At 56.9% G+C, this 21,272-nt stretch overlaps 2 protein-coding genes across 10 annotated transcripts in view; both read left to right on the top strand.

Annotated features, from left to right (window-relative positions):
• Positions 1 to 8,245, top strand: part of NAP1L4 (nucleosome assembly protein 1 like 4) — a 49,558-nt gene extending 41,313 nt beyond the window's left edge. For 6 of the 9 annotated variants that reach the window (XM_012757612.3, XM_012757607.3, XM_076001639.1 and 3 more), the window contains 3 exons: positions 950 to 979; positions 1,451 to 1,507; positions 7,029 to 8,245. In XM_012757612.3, the coding sequence (XP_012613066.1) occupies positions 950 to 979; positions 1,451 to 1,507; positions 7,029 to 7,067 (126 nt within the window). In that variant the 3' untranslated portion in view covers positions 7,068 to 8,245. Of the gene's footprint in view, positions 1 to 949; positions 980 to 1,450; positions 1,508 to 3,489; positions 3,528 to 7,028 lie in introns of all 9 variants that reach the window. The other 3 variants (XM_012757613.3, XM_076001637.1, XM_076001640.1) reach the window with 1 other exon arrangement.
• A 10,966-nt stretch (positions 8,246 to 19,211) lies between these two features.
• PHLDA2 (pleckstrin homology like domain family A member 2) lies at positions 19,212 to 20,192 on the top strand. The gene has a single exon (XM_012757391.2). The coding sequence runs from the start codon at positions 19,312 to 19,314 to the stop codon at positions 19,699 to 19,701; it is 390 nt and encodes a 129-aa protein (XP_012612845.1). The 5' UTR covers positions 19,212 to 19,311; the 3' UTR covers positions 19,702 to 20,192.
• The last annotated feature ends 1,080 nt before the right edge of the window (positions 20,193 to 21,272 follow it).

Below are 21,272 nucleotides of genomic sequence, written 5' to 3'. Positions count from 1 at the left end.
CCAGTTAGGAAACTTAGAGTGAAGGGTGCTGCTCTGGGGCCGGATCCCATGCTGCTGTGCACGGTGCCGGGGCGCGCAGGCCTGAGCTCTGTGTGAGCTGGGCCGCACCAACGCTATAGGAGCCTTCAGAGTCCGCTTAAGTTGTCTCTAAGGAATGTATGTGTGGGCTCAAAACAAAAAAGGAAATATTATAAATGAAACTACATTTTCTTGTACCCTGGTTATGCAACCAGTATTGACAGGGTTTATTTTGCTTTTGGTTTAAGTCTCATGTTCAAAACTTGATTCTGAGTCTGACCGGTGATATCTTTGGTACAGGGAGAAACTGATTCCAGACCAACTGACTATAATGTTGGAAGTTCTTTGAGCACTTAACTTTTGACGTATTTTTTGAAGATTAAACGCCAAGGTTTTATATATTTCTACTAAAGTTTCTTTTCCTCTTGTATGAGAATGTAAAATGATGCCCAGATTCCTGTATGCAAAAAAATTATGTTACTGGTTAGGTCAGCCTTGTAGAAAATTCAAAGAAAACAAATTCATTAGTTTGCAGAAATCTCCCTGTGCCTATCTTCAGTCTGAAAACAGGCAGGCAGAGCAGAGCTGTGATGCCATGTTCCCAGCTGGATCCAGGGCATGCCCAGGCCGACTAGCTACTGTGTCCTCTTATCCCAGTCCTTACTCCTTGTTTTGAGTGATTTTTGTGTTTGGCATCCTGTTAAAATGCAGCTCAGAAACAAGTGGGCCTCAGCCACGCCTGCGGTGTCTGCGCAGAGGCCCTTAGCAGCACTGCCCTGCGGAACTTGGCCTGGGGCCCTCGGCCCAGCAGGCAGCCACCGAGCTTCCTGCTCTCCATAGCCTGATCGAGGGCACGTGATGGGGCTGATGTTGGAAGGCGGGCTGCTGTCATGTTTTACAAACCTAAAGATGTTTTTCTGTTTTCTTTCAGTTTGAAGAAGGTGAAGAAGGAGAAGAGGAGGTAAGAAACCGGTTCTATGAAAGATTATTTCCCTGAAAATGCATTTTCTTTGGTTTTCTGTGCTCAGAGTTTGTGAAATCACAGGACCACGTTATATCCATTTCATGTGAAGTTGCCTTTGACTTTTTTAATCCTGTTAACATACTGTACAGAAACACAGAGCAAATGCTGCAGCCGTGCCCATGGTTTCTGACCCTGCAATTGGCTTATGAAAATGTATCTCAAAACATAATCATTTAACAAACAAAATCTACTTTTTCAGAATTATGTTTATTTTAGGGTTATCTGTCAGAACAAAAAGATACCCAGAAATAATTTTCATAAGTGTCCAAAGGAAGTGATATAATTATTTGTGGATAACAATAATTGATTTCCTTCTGAATCAGAGTATTGTTTTAATTTGTTGGATAGTGAACTCCACAAGAATTTAAATCTTGTCTTTCCAGCTAATTTTCACTCCTTTTAATATAGGAATTAGAAGGTGATGAAGAAGGAGAAGATGAGGATGATGCCGAAATCAACCCCAAGGTTAGTTATTTGGGTGGTACCCAAACCCATATATGCTACACTGTAGACTTTTTCAAATGTTCCCACTTTGAGGCAGTGATGTTAAGAACATATTTTCATTTTTCTCTAATTAGAATGTTTAAAATTTATCAGAAAAATACTGGAATGAGGAACTATTCAGACACCTTAAGATTTGAGTTTTAAATATTGAGTTAAATGCTTTTCTAATTATTTCTTAAGCTGTATATTACGTACATAGACTCATTCAATAGGGCAAGGCAATGATTGAACTGACAACATAAACTTGTTTGTGTTTAGAAAAGGTGCAAAGAAGAGACTTGGGGGAGTATTTTTTTGTTAATGACTAGAATAATAGATTTGTAGGTATCATTTTACAATTGTACTTGGGCTGAGAATACTCAGAAGATGTGTCTAGATAGCTCATATATCTTGAATAATATAAAATAAATTGAGATTTGCTAAGGAAAAGTGATAAATAAAAGAAACATGAGTGGGCAACCCCATTAATTTTACCCCCCTTTTTTTTTTGAGACGGGTTCTCACTGTATTGCCTACGCTGGTGTCAAACTTATAGGCTCCAATGATCCCCCTGCGATCTCCCTGCCTCAGCCTCCTGAGTAGCTGGGACTACAGCACATGCCGTTGTACCTACCTAATTTTATCTGTGAATTTGGATTTTTATTGTCTCAGATTAGCTTAAATCAAAGTACTTTGACATTTGACAAATACTTTAAAATCCAGAGCTGCTTTAGTGTAGTCCACAGTTACAGTAAGAATTTACTTTTTCTAAAGCATGAAATTTATAGCTTCCCTGTCTCTTAGAGTTAAATATGGGCTGTCAGAATACTAACATTACCTGGTGTTTTTGTAATATATACCTCTGTCTGAGTAAATGTTATTTTGTTTGTTTTTAACCCTTGTTTTTGCCCAAAGTGGAATGTGCACTAAAAGCTATCAGTATAGTAACCTGGCTCTGTAATCAGTCGGTTAGCACCAGATATTTCCACAGATGCATGCTCATGGTTGTCATGCCTGCAGGGGAAGGATGGGAAAAGACCTTGAGACTTTAAAATGTGCCTTCTGAACATGCCTCTGGGATGGGCTCGTGGTATCGTTCCCCTGTTAAAGGCTGGCCTGTCGATGGCGGGGCGACTGCACTGAAAGTGCCTGTGTCCGGCACCGTGGTGGTGGAGGCCTGGGTCCCTGCCTTGCATGGATCACTGGGCGGGGTCATCAGTTAGTGAACAACTGACACCCACCACTGCTCTTCGGGTATCTGGTGGCCAGGCATCCCGGACTGTGTCTGCGCTGTGGGCGCTGACCACGTTTGCGGTGGTGATGGTAAAGGGGCCTGGGACAGTTTGCAGTGTCCACTCCCTGGGTACCAGCACACCACTGGCCACTGTGTGCCTTGCTCGTCTCACTGGCTTCTCCCTGTGCTTCGTGCCTTGGTGTCTTCTTCCCCCGTTGTCTGTCCTTTCTGTTGCCTTGCGGAACCTCGTCTCCTTTCGTGTCCTGGTTTTCTAAATGAGCATTCTCACCAAGTGATTACAGATAACCTAGAGTAGTGAATTACACGTACTAACAGCTCACACAATTTGTTGTGTTTTGTCGGTTGTGGGTGGGGGAGAAATGACTAAAAACATGTTCTGGGCCAAGCCTGCTGTCCCTGGGGCTGGGGTGGAACATGGCTGTCCCTTCACATCCACCTCTCTAAAGTTACTGGCAGCGTTAGTGCCTGTGCCAGCAAAAGAAAAGGAAGGAAAGAATGTTCTGATATTGAGAATAGCCTTTAAATGAACATAAAGTTTTCTGACCTCTCTGAAGGTATAGGTCTGGTGTGTTGAAGTTGCCTGTCCCAAGTTCAGTATTTTGCAGCCCTTTTATATCATGATAAATTGTGGCTGCTTCCTCCTGTATAATTTTGTGCATTTCATTTTCTTTCATGCTGACAGTTCCTTTCAATTTTTTTCCCCATTTAGGTGTAATTTTTGTCTGTTAATCATTCATACGTTTCTAGGTAAGGTGGAATTCCATTAATACCTAACTTCCAAACTTCTGATCTATACTTTATACAATGCATTGTTTTGATTTTGAATAAAGAAGAGGCTGCTATCAGCACTCTCACTATGTAATAGGTTTGACACGGGGCTTTCTGAAGATCAATGTTTTTGTATGAGTGTGTCTGTGTACTTTTAAAACCAACAAGGAAAAATTAGATTTGGCTCTTGCTTTCTGAGCCCAGTGTTCCTTGCTAGCCAAGTAGCAAAGCGTAAGTTGGGTGACATTTTCACTGATGCTGCTTTCCAGGAGGAGGTCAGTGGCTTGCACGGTGGCACCCATCAGTCACCATAGGCAGGCAGTCATTGAGGAACTGTAGAGCACTGAGCTGTCCCAAGCCCTGCTGGGCTGCACGGTAGCAGGTCAGACATACTCTGGTAATAGAATTGGCCCAGTGTAATTTCTCAGAAGGTGTCTCTTGAATGTTTAGACTTTTTGAATTCAGGTGTTGTGCAGACCAATAGGTATACAAAGAGGTAATTGAACTTTCAATGTGCCAGAAGTTTTTATCTTAAAATGTTTTGATGTCAGCAGTAAAAAGTTTGGTGGTGAGTGTTCTGATGGAATAAGGAAAGAACCAGTTGTAGGTTAAAGTGAGTGACAGTAGGCCTGGGGGGCCGCCACCCGCCCTGCTGGGTTCAGGCCTCGTGGCTCTGTCCTGGGGTGGACTGACAGCAGACCATGCGAAGACAGGGGCTCTTGCCAAGACCCCTTCACCCATGGAACACTCATTGTGTGCAGGGTGTAGGAACGTAGTGGGAGAGAGAAGAGAGGTGCTGTGAGAAATGAGTACTAACTCTCAGCCACAGCAGGGTCTCCACATGTCGGGACAAAGCAGGCATCCAGTTTGTAATGGCATCGCCGTCCTGTCATCTTTGTAGGCTTCCCTTGCAGAAAACTAATGAGCACGTAAGGCACATCCAGGCTCGTGGGACCATTTAACTAGCTACAGTTACATACGTCTGGTGTCTGGCAGCCGTCTTCAAGAGAGCTGGGCCCGATCACCTGCCTGCATATTTAAGTGACGTCCAGTTGCTGTCAATCCCTGCTGTCCCCCGTGTCTGAGGAGCTCAGCCACTCTCATCTCACCTGTACCTGCACCCACTCCTCTGCCCCCCAGTTACTCTGAAGTGAATCCTCACCATAAATACCTCAGCACTTATCTCTTGGAGGAGGGGCTCATCTGTGACGCCGCAGCGGCAGCCTCACACCTGCGGAGCGGCCGTCCGTCGTCCGTCGGCGTGCGGGTCTCTCCAAGTGGCAGACGCTGCGGCGTCGGCCGGGGCTCCGGGCACTCCGGGCACTGGAGCTTCTTGTTCACTGGTGCAGCTGCAGCAGCTTAGTCTGTGTGGTGGCCTATTTTGCACCTTTTAAGTCTCCCATGAGAGGCAAGGTTTCTGCTATTACCTGTTGCCTTTTAAAATGTCAACTCCCCCTTCCTGGATAGGTTAGCATTAACTAGTGACCGGACTATTGTGCGCATCTGTGACATGGCAGGGTGCTCTAGCTCAGTTTTGTTTTGGCCTGTATGGCAGGCTGGGTCAGCCTCATCGCCTGGCAGAGGTGGGGCCACGTGGCGGCCTCCCTCGGGCCAGCCCCACCTGCCAGTCTGTGTGTTTCAGTGAGGACTCCGCCCTCTCGCAGACCTCGCCACCTGGTTATTGGTTTTGAAAATATGTGTCACATCATTTATGCAATACAGGATAATTTATATTTGTACAGGTTATGTGCCCCTTACCAAAATGCTTGGGAACAAAAGTGAGGATTGGGTTTTTGTTGGAGGGGGGGATACTTGTACTAAACTATATTTACTGGTTGAACATTCCAAATCCAAAATCTTTCAATGATTCCTTTGAGTATCATGTTAGCACTCAAAAAGTTTTAGACTTTGTTCAGATCTCACAAACTTAAAAAAAAAAAATTTTTTTAAAAAGTTTTGGACTTTGGAGCATCTCAGATTGGGGATTTGGGATGTTCAGCGTGTAGTAGGATACATTATAAAATACTGTGTATTACGTGACATTGTGTGTGTACCTCAAAGAGACATAAAGATGAAAACTCTCACGGCCCCAGTTCTCCCCTTCGCCCTATAGAACCCCTTTACTGGCTTCCCGTTTCCCAGCCTGGTCCCTCTGGCTCGTGTGCACCACTCCTGCACACACCGCTTGTCCTGCTTCCTGTCTCACCTCGCCTGCCTGGTGCAGCCCATGCTCTTGATGGCCTCAGCCACCTCATTGGGCCACCTCCAGGCCCACCCTCAGATGGCAGGTGCACAGAACTAGGTCAGCACCTTTTTGCCCAGGGTTTGGTTGTCTTTACTGTCTTGGGCTGGGCTCATTGGGCAGCCCGTGGGGCAGTGGAGGCACAGGTGGGGTCTCCCAGAGTGGCTGCTGCTCTGCTGGACAGAGACCCGACCCCGACCCCAAGGATTCAGGCTTATTCCTGTGCTCTTTCCATGACCCTTGGAAACAAAGAGCTTACACCATGTTCCAAGGGTACTTGGTGTGTTTTATGCATAATATGTTTTCATTGCTTAAAGGTGATTTTCCAAAGAATGAACTGTAGCCCCAGTTTATACCACAGAAGGAGTCAGTGTTGTTACCCCTGGTGTTCTTATAAACCATATAGCTATAGCACAGGTTTTTCCTAAACTCCGTAGGTGTGCCAGATTATATTCAGAGTAATCTGTAATTTTAGCAGCCAGAAATCACAGGTCACAGAATAGTAAACTTAGTAGATCAGACGTGTTAGTGAGATCCTTATCTATTTCTCAGGCTCTTGTTGGCCTCCACACAAAATTCATGGGGTTGCTGAAAGTGGTTATGTTGAAGTTAATCTGCTCCTCTGAGAGGGGAGTGCTATTTCCTGGATATTTTTACCGGAAGGATGGAATTTCTCACTTGGTGAGACCATCAGGAGGAGGATGGGTGCCTGGAGCTCTTGGTAGTGGCCTCTTATCATATGTTGATGTAGTGTAGGCCACCAGATTGTGCATCTGCTGGGGCACTTCTTCCCCATTAGCAAAAGGAGCAAGTCCCCAGCCGAAGAGATGCTGCCACTCTGTGAGCATCCGTCCCCGCCTAGCCAGGGACAGCCGTGCGCCTCAGAGACAGGACTGCTGGGGAGCAGGGCCTCCAAGGTGCTGTGCCTGCTGCGCTTCCCATGGCAGGTGCAGGCTGCCTGGGACCCCCCCTTGTCCCTGAGCCCCTCCTGCTGAATACATCAGGAATTTGAATGCTTCAGAAGTATATCTCTAAAGACAGAAACGGCAGCCCTGCTGTGACTTTTTTTCTGGGAAATTAGCTTTGTGTTTTGTCACTGTTTTTACACGTGTATTTGTGGTTACTGTTTTTTCAGTGAGAATGAATGAACTAATTGAGTCTTGGTTTTCATTGTTGGTTGGAGGCAGGTGGTGACATTGGTTCTGTTCTCTATGAGTCTTGTTTTCTTTCATTGACAGAAAGAGCCCAGCCAGCCCGCGGAATGCAAACAGCAGTGAGGCGCGATGGCCCTGCTGCCGGTGGTCACCTCGCAAGCTGTCAGGACTCCGGGCCCACAGGCAGGGGCCTTGGTCCTGTCTGCACCATCCTGTCCACAGTGCTTATGACATCTAACTCGTTCTCAAGTGCATGATTTTCACTTTCACTTTTCCTTTTTCTTTATTATTTTGCTTAACTTGTACAGTGGCAACTGAAATGCATTTCAGAAATAGGAGGTTTAGTTCCAGCACCCTCCACGGCCTTGGCGCCTGTAGCTGTGGACTTTCCCAGGCCCTGCCCTTGGGGAGGGCCCCATAGACCACATGGGGTGGAGCTGGGAGGTCACTTGGCTAAAGGGCTGAGGTCTGGTGATGTTCCAGGGCATCCAGAACCTCTTTTACCACTCCTGCAATCGGACAGAACGCTTCCCTTTCGTTTGAAGAAACCCACACGCTATTTCCAGCCACTTAATCTGCTGAGTGTGAACGCTGCTTCAACTGTTGTATTCTAATCATCTCAGAAGAGCTACGTAGAGTAAGGTCATGTTCTCCTTAGGATGTTACTTCCTCGCGTTTTATTTTTCTAGGGGTGGGGGTGGGGTTGTGGTGCACTCGACTCTGAGGCGAGCGCTGCAGGGTCGTCCTCGTATTTATTTATTCATCCATGCTGTGACGACTTTGAGCTCACGCTGCCACTCATCCTTACAACTTTGGAACAGTGTTGGTGACTTGAGCAGGAAGGTGTGCTGTCTCCTAGTGGGAGCGAGGCCTGTGTAGAAGAAATGATTTGCTTCCTGCTGCCGGAGGCAGGAGCTTGTTCTCATGACATGCAGACCACGTGTTGCTGGTGAAGAGCGCCGCGTGGGCAGAGCGCGTTGCTCAGTCTCCCTGGGAGCGGCTGCGCGGCCCATACAGCTTTCCGGTTCAGTGTGAGCGCGAGTGTCGCCCTGTCAGTGACTCCATTTTTGGGCCCCATCATTCATCCTGTCTTCAAAGCCTTGAGTTTGGCCTGACTGGCGTTGTGGGGTTTCCACGTGTGTGACAGCAGTCCCTGGCAGCTGGGACCGCTGTGTCCACACTGTGACCAGGTATGTTAGGACAGTGCTCAGCCTTACCTTATAACACATTTGTAACTGAATACGTTGTTTTCAATTTGTACAGAATAGTTAGAATATTCTATTAAAGTTGTGAAACATGAAGCCAGCGCTGTGCTTTGTGGGGGAAGTGGGCGGGCGGGCGTCGCGGTCTGCTCCTCTCTGGCGGCTCACGGATGGAGCTACGCAGCCAGCTGGACTCTTGTCCGGCCCTGGGTGTTGGTAGATCCAGGACTTCCAGTCTTAGGCTTTGCGTTTTGTTTCCGAGGCTTTGAAAGCAGGTGTTTAGTTAGAAAGAGGCTGCGCGTAGGTGCCTGTGGGACCTGCGGTCTTCTCTGCGCAGGGCCCCTTCACTGTGCAGTCGGGGCCCTTGGCGGGCCCTTTGCTACCACGGGGAAGACTTCGTTCCTGCCCTGGGGGCGGGGGGTCATTTCTCCAGAGTCTGTGGGTGTGCCTTGTAGATCCAGAAGACCTCTGGAGGGAAACTTCCTGCAGGAAGCCCTTGTTTGATCTTTCTTCTCGGTGCCTTTCTGATGCCCCTGCCATGCATCAGGGAGGAGGCAGCCCAGAGAAGGCAGCTGTGTGGTGGCTCACTGTCCACGAGGCCAGCGGCGCCCTGCCACCTCCAGCTCGCCCATGGCCAGCCTGCGTGGCTGCCTTCTTTCTCCCCAGGAGCGGTAGGAAAGGAGAGGGCCCTGGTGGCCATGAGAAGGCACAGAAATGGCCAGGCACAGGCTAGAGGGAATGTGCGTCTGGCATGTCCCCATGGTCTGTAGAGCTGGTGTCCATGCTGTGCCCCTTCTTCCCCCTCCTGCCCACGGAGTGCCCAGCGGATCTGTCTCAGACTGCCCAGCCCCACGGGGTGGGCCCATGGGTATTACCCAGCCTGATGGAGCAGGTGCCATTTCACAGTGACCCGTCCTCAGCTCCGGAGATGATAGTCCTGCCTGGTGCCCCGGGAAGAGCCCTGCTCCCCAAGATTGGCCACTCACTGCCTTGCTTGGGGCGGGGGGGCTGTTGGCTAGCTACAAGTCAGTTTTGTGGAAGGCTCCATAAGCTCTCCAAATATGCCAGGTTCCCTTGGGGCATTTAAAATGAGCCTATACATAAAAATATAGTTCACAAGTTATTTAAAGATCAGAAATGATTGCACAAAATCATTAATTTTGCATAAGTAACTTGCAGGAAATTAACAGAACAGTTTCAGCACTGGGGGAAGCTTGGTGATGGGCGGGCCTGGGTCCCCGTGGTGCTGGAGGGCTGCTCTGAGTCTGGCCTGGCAGGGGTGCTCCCTGCAGCCCTTGCCCGGCTCCTGACCACTGTCACCTGTGTGGGACGGGCCCGCATCCTCTCTTCCCGCCTCACTGGGTAAGTGAGAGTCTGGGGGAGGCTGTCTGGGGTCAGTGAGAAGAGCCTGGTGGGACGGGCAGTACTCCCCTCCCAGTCCTGAGGTCCAGCTGCCGCCACCACAGGTCCCCCAGCCCTGCCTGCCTGGCCGCTCCTCTGTCCCAACTGACACCCTGGACAGCCTCGTGCTGAGGTACAGGAGGGGGTTCAACGCCCAGGCCTCCCCTGCCACTCCTGTCCTCGGTGTGGCCACTCATCTCATGCTGTCCCCTCATGCCTCTCAGGGAAGTGAGAGGCCCACTCAAAGCCAGGACTGAGCTGGCCCTGGCACGTGCCTAGAGTCCAGCTACTTGGGAGGCTGAGGCGGAAGGATTGCTTGAGACCAGACTGGGCAACACAGCCAGACCCTGTCTCAAAAAGTAAACAACCACCAGGACTAAGGGCCCAGCTGGCCTTCGAGCTTCCTCCTGGGCCCTGGGAGGGAGGAATGGGAGTGCGGCCTGGCAGGCAGGTGGGGGGCCCAGCTTGGGTCCTGGCTGCCCTCGTGACCCCCACGCCCCTGCACGGTGGCTCCAGTGCTTCCCTGGGCTGCCAACAGTGAACTGGGTGGTGGCAGTGGCTATACATTGGCACTGGCAACTCTCAGCAACAAGAGGGTGGGAGGTGACCAGCGATCCAGCCAGATGCTGACATTCCCGTTGCCGTGAAGCTCCAGAACCTGCCATAGGAGCCATGGGACAGCCCTGTGGGCCAGGGATCCGTGGGAGGGCTGGCCAAGGAGCTGTGGGGGTAGTGGATGGAGATGGCGGAGGGGAGGGAGGCTGGGGATAGGTACCTGGTGTCCACAAGTCACCTCAAATGAGAGGATTTGGTTGTGTGTAAATTAGACTTCAGTGAAGCTCATTTTTCAAAAGCTCCCACAATGGGCTGATTCCACTTGAGATTGCAGTTTTCCTCTTAAGTCAGGAGCTGTGTCCCCACCTGGCGCCCTCGACAGCTGCTTCCTCAGGCAGGGCTGGTGCCGCCCACGCTGCCTGGGGTTCGGCCCAGTCTGCTCTGGTGGCTTGAGGCCCTGTTTATGTGGGACAAAGACCTGACTCCCCAGGAGAGCCCCAGGTACAGGCCCAGGGCTTCCTGCAATCCCTACCGTCCCTCAGAACGCCCCAGGCCTGTTACTGCCAGGATGGGAGCTGGCCCCCAGGAGGGAGGGCAGGAGGGGCAGCCCACAGGGTGGGGTGGGTGGAGCCCTTGGCCTCACCGACTGGTACAGGCACACTCTGGGTGGCGGTGCTGACCTCTGACCTCCCTGGCTCACCCTGGCCCTGACTTGCTTGGCTCTGATTCCAGGCTCAGGGCTGGGGACCTGGGGAACAACAAGAGACTTGGGAGATGGGCTGCAAAGGGGCGGCCGGGGACAAGGGGTGAGAGAAGTGACCGTCCCTGATGTGGCTCCCCGCCAACTGACTGGACTTTGGCCCCTGCCTGAAGCCAGTCAGAGCCGGTGACTCCCCAGGGGTAGATGGGGAGGTAGATGTCACTTCCCCACCCCAGCCTCAGGAACCCATCTAGGGTAGAGACCCAAGGGGCCCTAGACCCAGCCATTTGCGCTTCACCCACCAGGCAACACTGACAGGCAGGGGCCCCCAGTGGCAGGGGCCCCAGGACCCCACTGCAGGCTGGCCCCACTGGGCTTTCGGTCCCGCTGGGTTTGATGGCGTGTTCCAGGCACCGTGTGCACATGGGTCCTCTCCACTGGAGAGGCGCAGACCCTGAGGCTTGGAACAGAAGCTGCCAGGGTCGCATGGGCCCAGCTCAGCCCGGTTCCCACCAGGCCATCAACCCTTGAGCCTCCCTGGGCCAGCAGGAGGGTGAGGCAGGACACACCCTGCCGAGGCCAAGTCACCTTGGTGTGCCTGGGCGGAGGCCCCGCCTGCAAGCTGTCCCCACTGCCAGTCACCGGCCCGGCCTGGCTGGGCTGACTCAGCTCTCCTGGGGCGGCGGCCGGATGTTACTTTCCATGACAACCCAACAGGCCTGGCTGGGCCCAGGAGAAAGGGACCAGCTGCCTCCAGGACACCACCGGCAGACCCACATGGGTGTACTGCCATGGGCTCTTCCTGCGAGTCCTCGAGAGGCCTGTGGTGGTGACCAAGTTTCCCAGCCGCTCTGGGTCTCAGTTTCCTCGCCTACGTGGGGAGAGGCCTCACCTCCTCTCCAGATCCCCAACCCCAACCCCTGACCCCCGTGCTGCCCACATCAGTGTCTGCCCGGCTTGGAGCCACTGCTGGGCCTCGACAAACAGGACCAAGTGGGTCCTGGGGACAGCCTCGGGCACAGGTGCTAGGCCACCAAGGAGCCCTGAGGAGGGCTTTGGGCCTCCACCTGCCCCATTTCCAGCAGGGGCTGCCCTCCCCAAGGACTGGGACCCCAGGCCTTTGCTAGGGGGACCTTTGCTCATCTCTTCCAGCTTCTGGGGGACCAGGTGTTCCTTGGCAGTGGCCACATCGCCCCGATCTGTCTTCCCTCAGCCTCCTCCTCTCTGTGCCTTCCCCGTCTCTCCCGAGGGAATACGTGAGGCACTGGGTCCCAGCCGGGTAGTCCAGGAAAAGCTCCCCTTGAGGTCCCCACCTCAGTCGCATCTGCCAATAAGGTAGTATCAGTCTTGAGCCACAAGAGGTCACATCCACAGGTTTTGGGGATTAGGACACGTCTTTGTCAGCCCACAAACCGAGCTCTTCAGGCAGAGGATGTGAAGAGGAGACGGCCGCGCCAAGGCCACGAGCAGCCGGAGAGATGGGTAGCCCCTGGCGGGCAGAGAGATGCGCGTGGAGATAAGACCCCAGTTTTTGGCCACTAGGCTGGTTAAAACATAAAAAACAAGAACACTGCAAAGCGTCCATCAATGGCCCTGCCACGGGGCAGCGGGCAGAGCACCTGCAGCCTGGGGTGGGGCGCAGGTGGCAGGGCCCCCCGTCGGGCCATCTGCTCACAGCCCCGACACCCGCGCACCCCGCCGACCCAGCAGTGCCTCGCGCTCGGCCCTGGTGAGGATCTGCACGCGTGCACGAAGGTGCCCGTGGGGCCGCAACATGAGAGCCATCACGGGCGACAAGGAAGCTGCGGCGTGCCCCTCGGCAGTGAGGGGAGGAGGCCCCGGCGCAGGAGGAGACGGGCTCCCGTCCCTGCACTCGTGAGAGTCACGTAAATGCACCTTTTAAATGGTGGCGGAGTCCACGCAGCAGCAAAGGTACCAGCTTAGCCGTTTTCAAGTGAAACGGCCGTAAGCACGTTCATGTTGCCATGCGGCCACCGCCACCACCCACCTCCAGAACTTTCTCACCATCCCAGACTGAAGCTCTGTCCCCTCGAGGCACTATCTCCCCAGCCCCTGGCACCCCCACCCCACTTTCTGCCTCGGCGGGTCTGAGGACACTTCGACCTCGTGTCATCCACTTACACAGACCGTGCCGCATACGTCCTTTCCGGCCTGGCCCCGCTGCGCAGTGTCCTTGTGGTCCATCCGGGTGGTGGCCCGCGTCACGCCCCGTCCTTGGCAAGGCTGGGTGCTGCTGCGCTGCGCGGGCGACCACCCTGTGACGCAGGCCTGGCGGGCCGCCTCCGCGAACACTCCCGCCTACGTGGGCATGCGCAGGTCGGTTCCAGCCCTGCTCTCGGTTCTGATGACATGCGAATGAGAAGCGGAATCGCTGGATCACATGATAATCCCACCCTTAGTTTTTTAAGGAAATGTAAATGCATTTTTTAAAAGGGTGAAAGGGCCACGCCTCATCCTGAGTGGCCCTGGGTGGAGGCATGAGAGACGAGCACACAGAGCTTTGAAATCGTTTAAGCCGATTTTTTACTTTTTTTTTTTTTGAGACAGAGTCTCTGTTGCCCGGGCTAGAGTGCCGTGGCATCAGCCCAGCTCACAGCAACCTCAAACTCCCGGGCTCAAGTGATCCTCCTGCCTCAGCCTCCCGAGTAGCTGAGACTATAGGCATGCACCTCCACGCCCGGCTAATTTTTTTCTATATATTTTTAGTTGTCCAATTAATTTCTTTCTATTTTTAGTAGAGACGGGGTCTCACTCTTGCTCAGGCTGGTTTTGAACTTGAGTGATCTGCCCGCCTCGGCCTCCCAAAGTGCTAGGATTACAGGCGTGAGCCACTGCGCCTGGCCCGATTTTTTACTTTTTATGCCAACAATAGACTACTATTTTTGGTAATTTTTTAAAGTAGGAAAGAACTAATAGAAATACACTAACAGGGCCCCTCACCCAGGCCCCCACCCTACCCCTGACCTGCTGAACAAGCAGCTTGGGCCGGAGAGGGCAGGAGGCGGACGTACCTGCCACCCCAACCGCTGAGCGCTGTCTCCTCTGCCCAGGCCTCCCTGGCTCCCTTCCTGCATTGTGTTCATTCGTTCTGTTCTTCCAAGCTCTGGAGAGATCCCGGTGGACCACACTGCTGTGGGACCAAGGGCAGAGGTGGCTCCTCTGAGCCCCCCAGGCCTGGCTCACTTCACTCGGCAGGATGTCCTCAGAGTCCATCCCTGCGGTAGAGGCAGCCCCACCTCCACAGCCCCTGCAGGCTCCAAACACCCTGCGGAAACCAGGGAGCACCCTTCCCTCCTTGGCCCCTGGTGAGCTCCTATTCATCCCTCAGTACCCTGCTCAGAGGGGCATGGTGGGCATGGCCCCATCTTCCAACCCTTGCAGGCTCCAGGACCCCCCAATCAGCCCACACCAGCCTGTCAGGGCCCCCCACGCCACCATGTGCCCCTTGCCTCTGCTCCTGCTCTCCACCCCAGGCTCGCCCGGGGGCAGCAGGGGCTCACGTTCTGTCTTATAGGCGAGCAGATGCAGTGTCCACTAACTTCCGTTGTTCCGTAGAGTCTGGTCTCTGGGACAATAAATAGATGCTTTTTCAGCCATCTGTTCCCCAGATAATTCCCTGAGTACCTGGGTGGGGCGCTGCAGGCCCTAAAGAATGAAACACTTTTCAAAGGTTAGTGCTAGAGACAGAGGAAGGCGGATCGCTCGAGGTCAAGAGTTTGAAACCAGCCTGAGCAGGAGCCAGACCCCATCTCTACTAAAAATAGAAAGAAATTAATTGGCCAACTAATATATATAGAAAAAATTAGCCAGGCATGGTGGCGCATGCCTGTAGTCCCGGTTACTTGGGAGGCGGAGGCAGGAGGATTGCTTGAGCCCAGGAGTTTGAGGTTGCTGTGAGCGAGGCTGACGCCACGGCACTCACTCTAGCCTGGGCAACAGAGTGAGACTCTGTCTCAAAAAAAAAAAAAAAAAAAAAAAAAAGGTTAGTGCTAGGGAAAAAAAAAAAAGCAAAAGAAAATAAATTTAATGAAGAAAAGTTAAAATGAAAAATTTAAAAAAAATTAAAAAATAGAAAACAAAGAAGGAAACACTGTCACTGTATTTTAGGATAGTAATAGCTGATAGTAATTTCTGAGCAGGGTACTGAGGGATGAATAGGAGCTCACCAGGGGCCAAGGAGGGAAGGGTGTTCTGGGTTTCCCATTCAGTCCCCAGTGCCTTGTGAGGTGGGGCCTGCCTGCCAGACTCCAGTGGAGGGGCCCAGGGAACGGGAGGCACAGGATACAACCCTGAGAGGCCCTGGCCAGGCTGACAGCAAGTACCTGAAACCAGGTGCCTCCCACCCGAGGCCTCTCACTTTCCTCAGGCTTTGGCTGGGAGGAGACAGATCCAGGGCGGGCCTGAGTCATAGGCCCCGGCTCACGGGCCACGCCAGGCTCAGGTCAAGTGGCACCAGGGTGCCTCTCAGGTGCTGTGACTTGGCAGCCTGGGCCTCCCCCGCCCTCCCCAGGCTCTCATGGGAGCAGGCTCAGGGCCCCAAGGCCCAGCAGTCACGTGGTTGGCGGGAGGCAGGCTTTCGAATGTGTCCTGGCAACCCGAGAGGGCTTCCTGGGGGAGGCAGGGGCCCCTCCCAAGGAGGGGACTGTCCCCGAGCACAGGAAGAGGGTGGTATCGAGCCCCGGGCACCCAGGCCAGGCCCGATGACACACGGCAGTCTCACAGGCTGGCCGGATGGCTGGGCTGGTCAGGCAAGTGCCTGGAGGGCTCAGCCTCGTCACCATGTGGAAGTGACCTCACTTGGGGAGTTTCGGAGAGGTGCCCACATTCCGCCCCGGCTGCCGGCAGCCTCGCACGGCTGGGCTCCCGTGCTGAGGAGCCCGAAGGCCGGACAGGACCCCGGGTGGGTGTCCCAGGCCAGATGTTTGGGACCCTGACTGCCCCACCACTGCCTGCCTGGGGGTGGGGGCCCCTTGGCCCAGGCCCCATGCAAATCCCAACGTGGAGTCTTGAACAAATATTAGTAAACTTGGCTTGGACGGACGCTGCCTGACGCCACCACCGTGAGGCTGAGCCGTTCCTTTTCTGGGAAGCAGCCGCCAGACGCCTCCACCCAGAGAGCCTCTGAGCGCCAGGGTGCAGTAGGGAGGGACGGTGATGGATTCGAGTCCCACTGGCCACTGTGTGACTTTGGAGGGGTCACTTCACCTCTCTGAAACCACCACCCCCTGCTTCCTGCAAAGCCAAGGCTGCAGCCCCAGCAGCCCTGCCTCCTGGGGACCCTGGCGGGGAAGAGAGGTCACATGGGCCTCCCGGTGGCTGCCAGGCCCGGACACTTCTCAGGCCGGCGGCTCTCCAGCACCAAGTGGGCGCAGCTCCCATGGGGTGCAGCCGGATCCACACCGGGGTCCCCAGCACCCGGCAGGAAACCGGGAAGGCGGCGTGTCCAGTCTCCGACCTGGAGGCTCCTCTGGGCTCTTGGCTATCAAATGGCCCTGGGGTCAGGGTCCCCCCAAAAGCTCCTAGCCCGGGGTTCATATGTCAGCACTTCGCTTCCTCATTATTCTCCCCCACCCCGGTCCCATCCTCCAGAGGGGACCCTCAGACAGGCTTGCTTGGGCAGTGGCGACGGTCCCCTGCACCTCTCTGAGCCACTGTTTCTGCAAATCAGGGCAGTCGCTCCTCCCAGGGCATTACTAACGTGGGAGGTTGCTCAGTCCCAGGTGGGGCCACAGGAGGCTCCTGCCCCGTCCCAGGTGAGGAAGGCCCAGTGGGGAGGACAGCTGGAGTTGGGCCAGTAGGGCCACTGGCAGCAGTGAGGGCCCATGGGCGACTCGGGACGGTGGACCGGCCTGGGCATGGGAGGCAGGTGGGCTTCAGCTAGCTGCTGCAGCCCCAGGACAGCACCTGTTTGTGAGGGACCTGTCAGGTGGTGCTTGGTCTCCTGACCCTGCAGCCTCCTGACACCATGGATCATTATTGCCCACGTCTATGCAGAAGCCCTGGGCATCCTGAAGTCCCACTCTGGTCCACCTGGTCCCTGGCTGGCTGGGATGGGGAGCCAGCTCCCCTCAGCTCTCAGCCAGGTTCTTAACCAGGTTCTCAGCTGGTTTGGCCAAGCAGGAGCCCAAGGTGTCTGGCAGCTGCCCAGAACCCGGCCCCTGGGGCAGAGGTTGTAGGTGGTGAAGCTGCCAGGGCCCTGACCTATTCCCACTAGCCTTGCCTTGACCTTGACCTTGTCTATGAAGGTAGCAGCAGAGAGCAGGCTGGGCCTGGAACCAGGGCTCCCAGCCCCCCTGGGTCCTGGCTTCCCCTTCCTGCCCCCACCAGTCAGAGCACCAGCCCTGGGCTGCAGGCCTCCTAGCCTCCCCTGGAACAGCCAGGGTACCCCACCAAGAGAAGCGGGCTCAGGGAAGCACCTCACCTGTTCCTCCCTCTCAGCCCTCTCCTCCCCGACCTGTTTGCTCATCTGTGAAGTGGGGGTTAGAATACCCACTTTGGGGTGCTCTCAGGGTTAGTAGGTGTAGGCTGGGCACAGTGCCTGGCACACGGGCACCACCTGGCCCTTCCAGGTCTCCCTGGGACCCCACAGAGTTCATGCTGTCCTTGGCCCCATGCCCTCCCAGGCTGGTACCCGCTGTGCTCCTGAGGGCAAGTGGGGCTCCCGTCCTCTGGGGTTCCAGCACCAGCCAGGCCTGCAGGCACACAGTAGGTGCTTAAACAATGCCCAGTGTCTGGGGCTTCCACTGACTGGCCCCTGGGGGAGGGAGGCAAGCTGCTGGGCCTCAGACAGCTTGCAGGCCGGGCTCTGGGCTCCCTTGAGCAGTGAGGGAGCGCCCCGGCCCTGGCTAGGTTTTCCTGGTCTCCCTCTGCCCCGAGGAGCCGCCTTGCTGGGTGGCACTGCCCAGCAGCCCGGGACCCAGGCAGGACAGCGCAGCCCTGTGGCAGTGGCACAGTGGCTGGGGACAGGACACCATGGAGGGTCAGCATCTCTCCTGCAATCCATCCCCCGCCACCCAGCAGTTGGCCTGCTCGGCTGGATGCCAGCTTTGATGGGGAGCTCACCACCTCTCCCCAGGGCCCACCTGGCACTGTCCTGAGGGGAGATCTCTCTACCCTCCCTCTGGCCTGCTCCCTCCCTCCTGCCTCCCTGCAAGGATGGCGGGCAGGGTGGCCAGGCTGACTGCAGTCCCATGCAGGGGACAGCGTCCTGGCACAGCCCATCTCTGCCCTTCCACGCCCGCTGCCCTGGCCACACAGGTGGGACCGCTGCAGCTGCCACGGGGATGGCGTCCGCAGAAGCCTCTTTACGCCTCGCAGTGCCGTGAAGGGCCAGGGTTCTGGGCTGGTCAGAGGGTAGGGGACTTGTGAGGCTTGTGGGGGGCAGGGCTGGTCCCAGGACTGGGTTCGATGCCCTGGTGTCCTCATGTTGGCATTTTTAATACTTTTTGAATCAACGGACTCTCTTTTCATTTTGCGCGGGCCTTGCAACGCGAGGCCGTCCCGGTTGGTTCCCACCCAGCGGTGGGACCTCCGCGCAGCTGGGCGCAGCCGGCTGGGGGCGCGGGACCCCCTGGGGTCCGCTCAGCCGGCTCCACTCCCACCCCTGGGAACCCGGGAGGAGCTGGCTTTCGCTTCCGCCGCTATTAAACCCTTTAAAGGAAGAGGGTAAATAGAACCGCCGGTCCGCCCGGCTGGAAGGCGATGACTCAGCCGCCCCCGCTGCCCCTCGGCCCCCAGGGCCTCCCTCGCCGGCTGTGCCGCGCGCGGCCCGAGGACGCCGACCCCGCTCGGGACATCGGGAGCGCGCATCCCGCGCTGGCGTGGCCCTTCGCGCGCTACCTGACCTAGCAGGTCACCGTGCGGGTTCACAGAGTGGGAAACCGAGGCTCAGAGCAGGGGAGGTCCTTCCAGGCGCTGCCCGTGGGCGGCAAGATGGGCGATAAGGCGACTGGGACAGGGCTCCTTCCGGAGAGGGTCTCTGGGTGCCCGGGAGGGGCCCCGAGGGCGACGGGACGCCCAGGGCTGGGGAGCTACGAGGGTCCCGGAGCGGCAGGGCTGGACCTCGGGGCGCCCGCTGCGCGGGGGTCTGGACGCCGCGGTCTCCGCGCCCACGGGCGCTTCCCGGGGCTCCCGGCGTGAGTCACCGCGGGCAGGGCTGGCGGAGCGCATTCCTGCGCGGGCGCCCGCCCCGGCGGTGGGGCTACGAGCCGCCCCCGGGCAGGGCAGCGGGGCCAGCCGGGGCAGCCGGGCTGGGGGGCGCAGGCCTCGGACATGGACAAGGAGGAGGGGGGACCGGGAGCGCGGGGGGCCGGGGCGGGCCGGGCCCCGGGCGGAAGGGCCGGGGGCGGGGCGGGGCGCAGCGGGGGCGGAGCGGGGCGGGGCGGGGCCGCTATAAAGGCTGCGCCCGGGCCACGAGGCGCAAAGCCGGTGCCGCCGCCGCCGAGACGTCCTCTCCGCGTCCCTTCCCGCCTCCCCGCGCCCGGCCGACATGAAGACCCCCGGCGAGGTGCTGCGCGAGGGCGAGCTGGAGAAGCGCAGCGACAGCCTGTTCCAGCTGTGGAAGAAGAAGCGCGGCGTGCTCACCCCGGACCGCCTGAGCCTGTTCCCCGCGGGCGCCGGCGCGCGCCCCAAGGAGCTGCGCTTCCACTCCATTCTCAAGGTGGACTGCGTGGAGCGCACGGGCAAGTACGTGTACTTCACCATCGTCACCACCGACCGCAAGGAGATCGACTTCCGCTGCGCGGGCGAGAGCTGCTGGAGCGCGGCCATCACGCTGGCGCTCATCGACTTCCAGAACCGCCGCGCGCTGCAGGACTTCCGCGGCCGCCAGGAGCGCGCCGCGCCCGCGCCCGCGCCGCCCGGACCCCGCGCGTCCTAGCCCCGCACCGCCCGAGCCCGCCCTCGGCCCGGCCCGGGCAGGAAGCCTGGACTGCGGCCGTCGGGGGAAGCCCTGCCTCGCCCGGAGACGCTTCCAGAGGGGACCTGGCGCCACGCTGTCGCCGCGCCCGTGAGGCGCGTTGCCGGAGCCGTCGCTTGCCCGCCGCGCGCGGCGTCCCGGGGCACTGAGGCTGGACGCCGGCCCGGTCCCCGCAGAGCCACACGCTGGACGAGGCCGGCCCGGCGCCTTGGGGCCGCGCCGAGCAGGTGCCCGGGACCGCGGGAGCCCGGGCCGCCGCGCACCTGCCCGCAGAGGAGGACCTTCCCGGACGTGCGGAGCCCGGCCCCGCTGCGCGGGCGCGTTAAGTTATTGGACTATCTATGTATTTATTTTGATGGGTCTTTGTCATTTACCCGTTTTGTCTTAATATTTCGTTTTTGCATCATTGTGTCCATTCCAAATAAATCACTTGAGCAGTTCTTTTTCTACCATGGGCTGTGGCGCACTGAGCTTCTTGCTGGAGGGCGGAGGCTGGATTGGGGCAGCAGGGTGCCCGCCCGGTCGGGTCGGAAAGGCGCTGGGCGGGACCTGGCTTTTAGTGAATGGTGTCATCTGGGCCAGGTCCACCCCCTCCTTTCGCAGCCGCCTCCCCGGAGGCCAGGAAGTGCCTGGGGCTTGGCCGGCGCCACCTCCCCCTCCCAGGTGTGTCCCCGGAAAGGTCACAGCCGCAATGTCAGGTCTAGAGTCCAGTCACAAACGCCCCGTCTGTGCTGCTGCTGCATGTGCTTGCGGTGACCTTCTCCCCCACCCCTCCTGCCCACATACCGGCTGTCCAGCCGCTGGCCGGAAGGAGGCGCGGCCCCCTGCCTGCCTGCCTGCCCGCCCCCGCTGGAGCCCTCCTGGCCAGGGCCCGCGGCCTGGGGCCAGCAGGAATGGCGTTGTTCCTTGGGGAATGGAACAGCGGTTTGTGCTGTCTCTAGTGGCAAGAGGCTGATGTCCCTGAGTGTCTAGGGGCTGGCCCTGTGACATTGGGGGTGGAGGGGAAGCCCTCTGCCGCTTCCTGAGCTACCTGGCCAGCTGGCTGCTTCGGCCTTCCCTGCCCGCTGCGTCCCCTGTAGACAGGGAAGGACCGAGACAGTCTGCGTCAGGGCCACCTGGCAGGCAGGACTCCGGAGGCTTGTCCCCCACCCCACCCAGAGGGGCTGTTGGTGGAGAACAAGCCCAGGCTACAGGCTAGAAGAAGGCTCGGACACTGATTCTGCCCGGTGGGGCCTTCGTTTCTGGACTGTTCTGGCTGCAGGGAGCTGGGTGGGGAGGTAGCAGTGAGGGGAGAGAAGCCCCACATCGGGCCCTAGGCTCTGTCACTTAGCCTTGGCCCAGTAGGGAGCCAACACAGGCTGGGGAGGTGCAGTCCCTTGTCCGGGTGGCCTGCGGGAGTCCTGGGTGCCAGGTCCGGAGAGGAAACCTTCCCTGCAAGGAGTTTCCTCCCAAACACTATGTGTGGATCCTCGGCGCAAAGGGGGCAGTGCCCCCAAAGACAGTGGAGAAGACCGGCCCGGGACCCTGCACTG

Source organism: Microcebus murinus, chromosome 4 (genome assembly GCF_040939455.1).
Source record: "Microcebus murinus isolate Inina chromosome 4, M.murinus_Inina_mat1.0, whole genome shotgun sequence".
Lineage (NCBI taxonomy): Eukaryota > Metazoa > Chordata > Mammalia > Primates > Cheirogaleidae > Microcebus > Microcebus murinus.
Note: the sequence above shows the minus strand (reverse complement) of the source record. Positions and strands in the feature narration are given on the sequence as shown.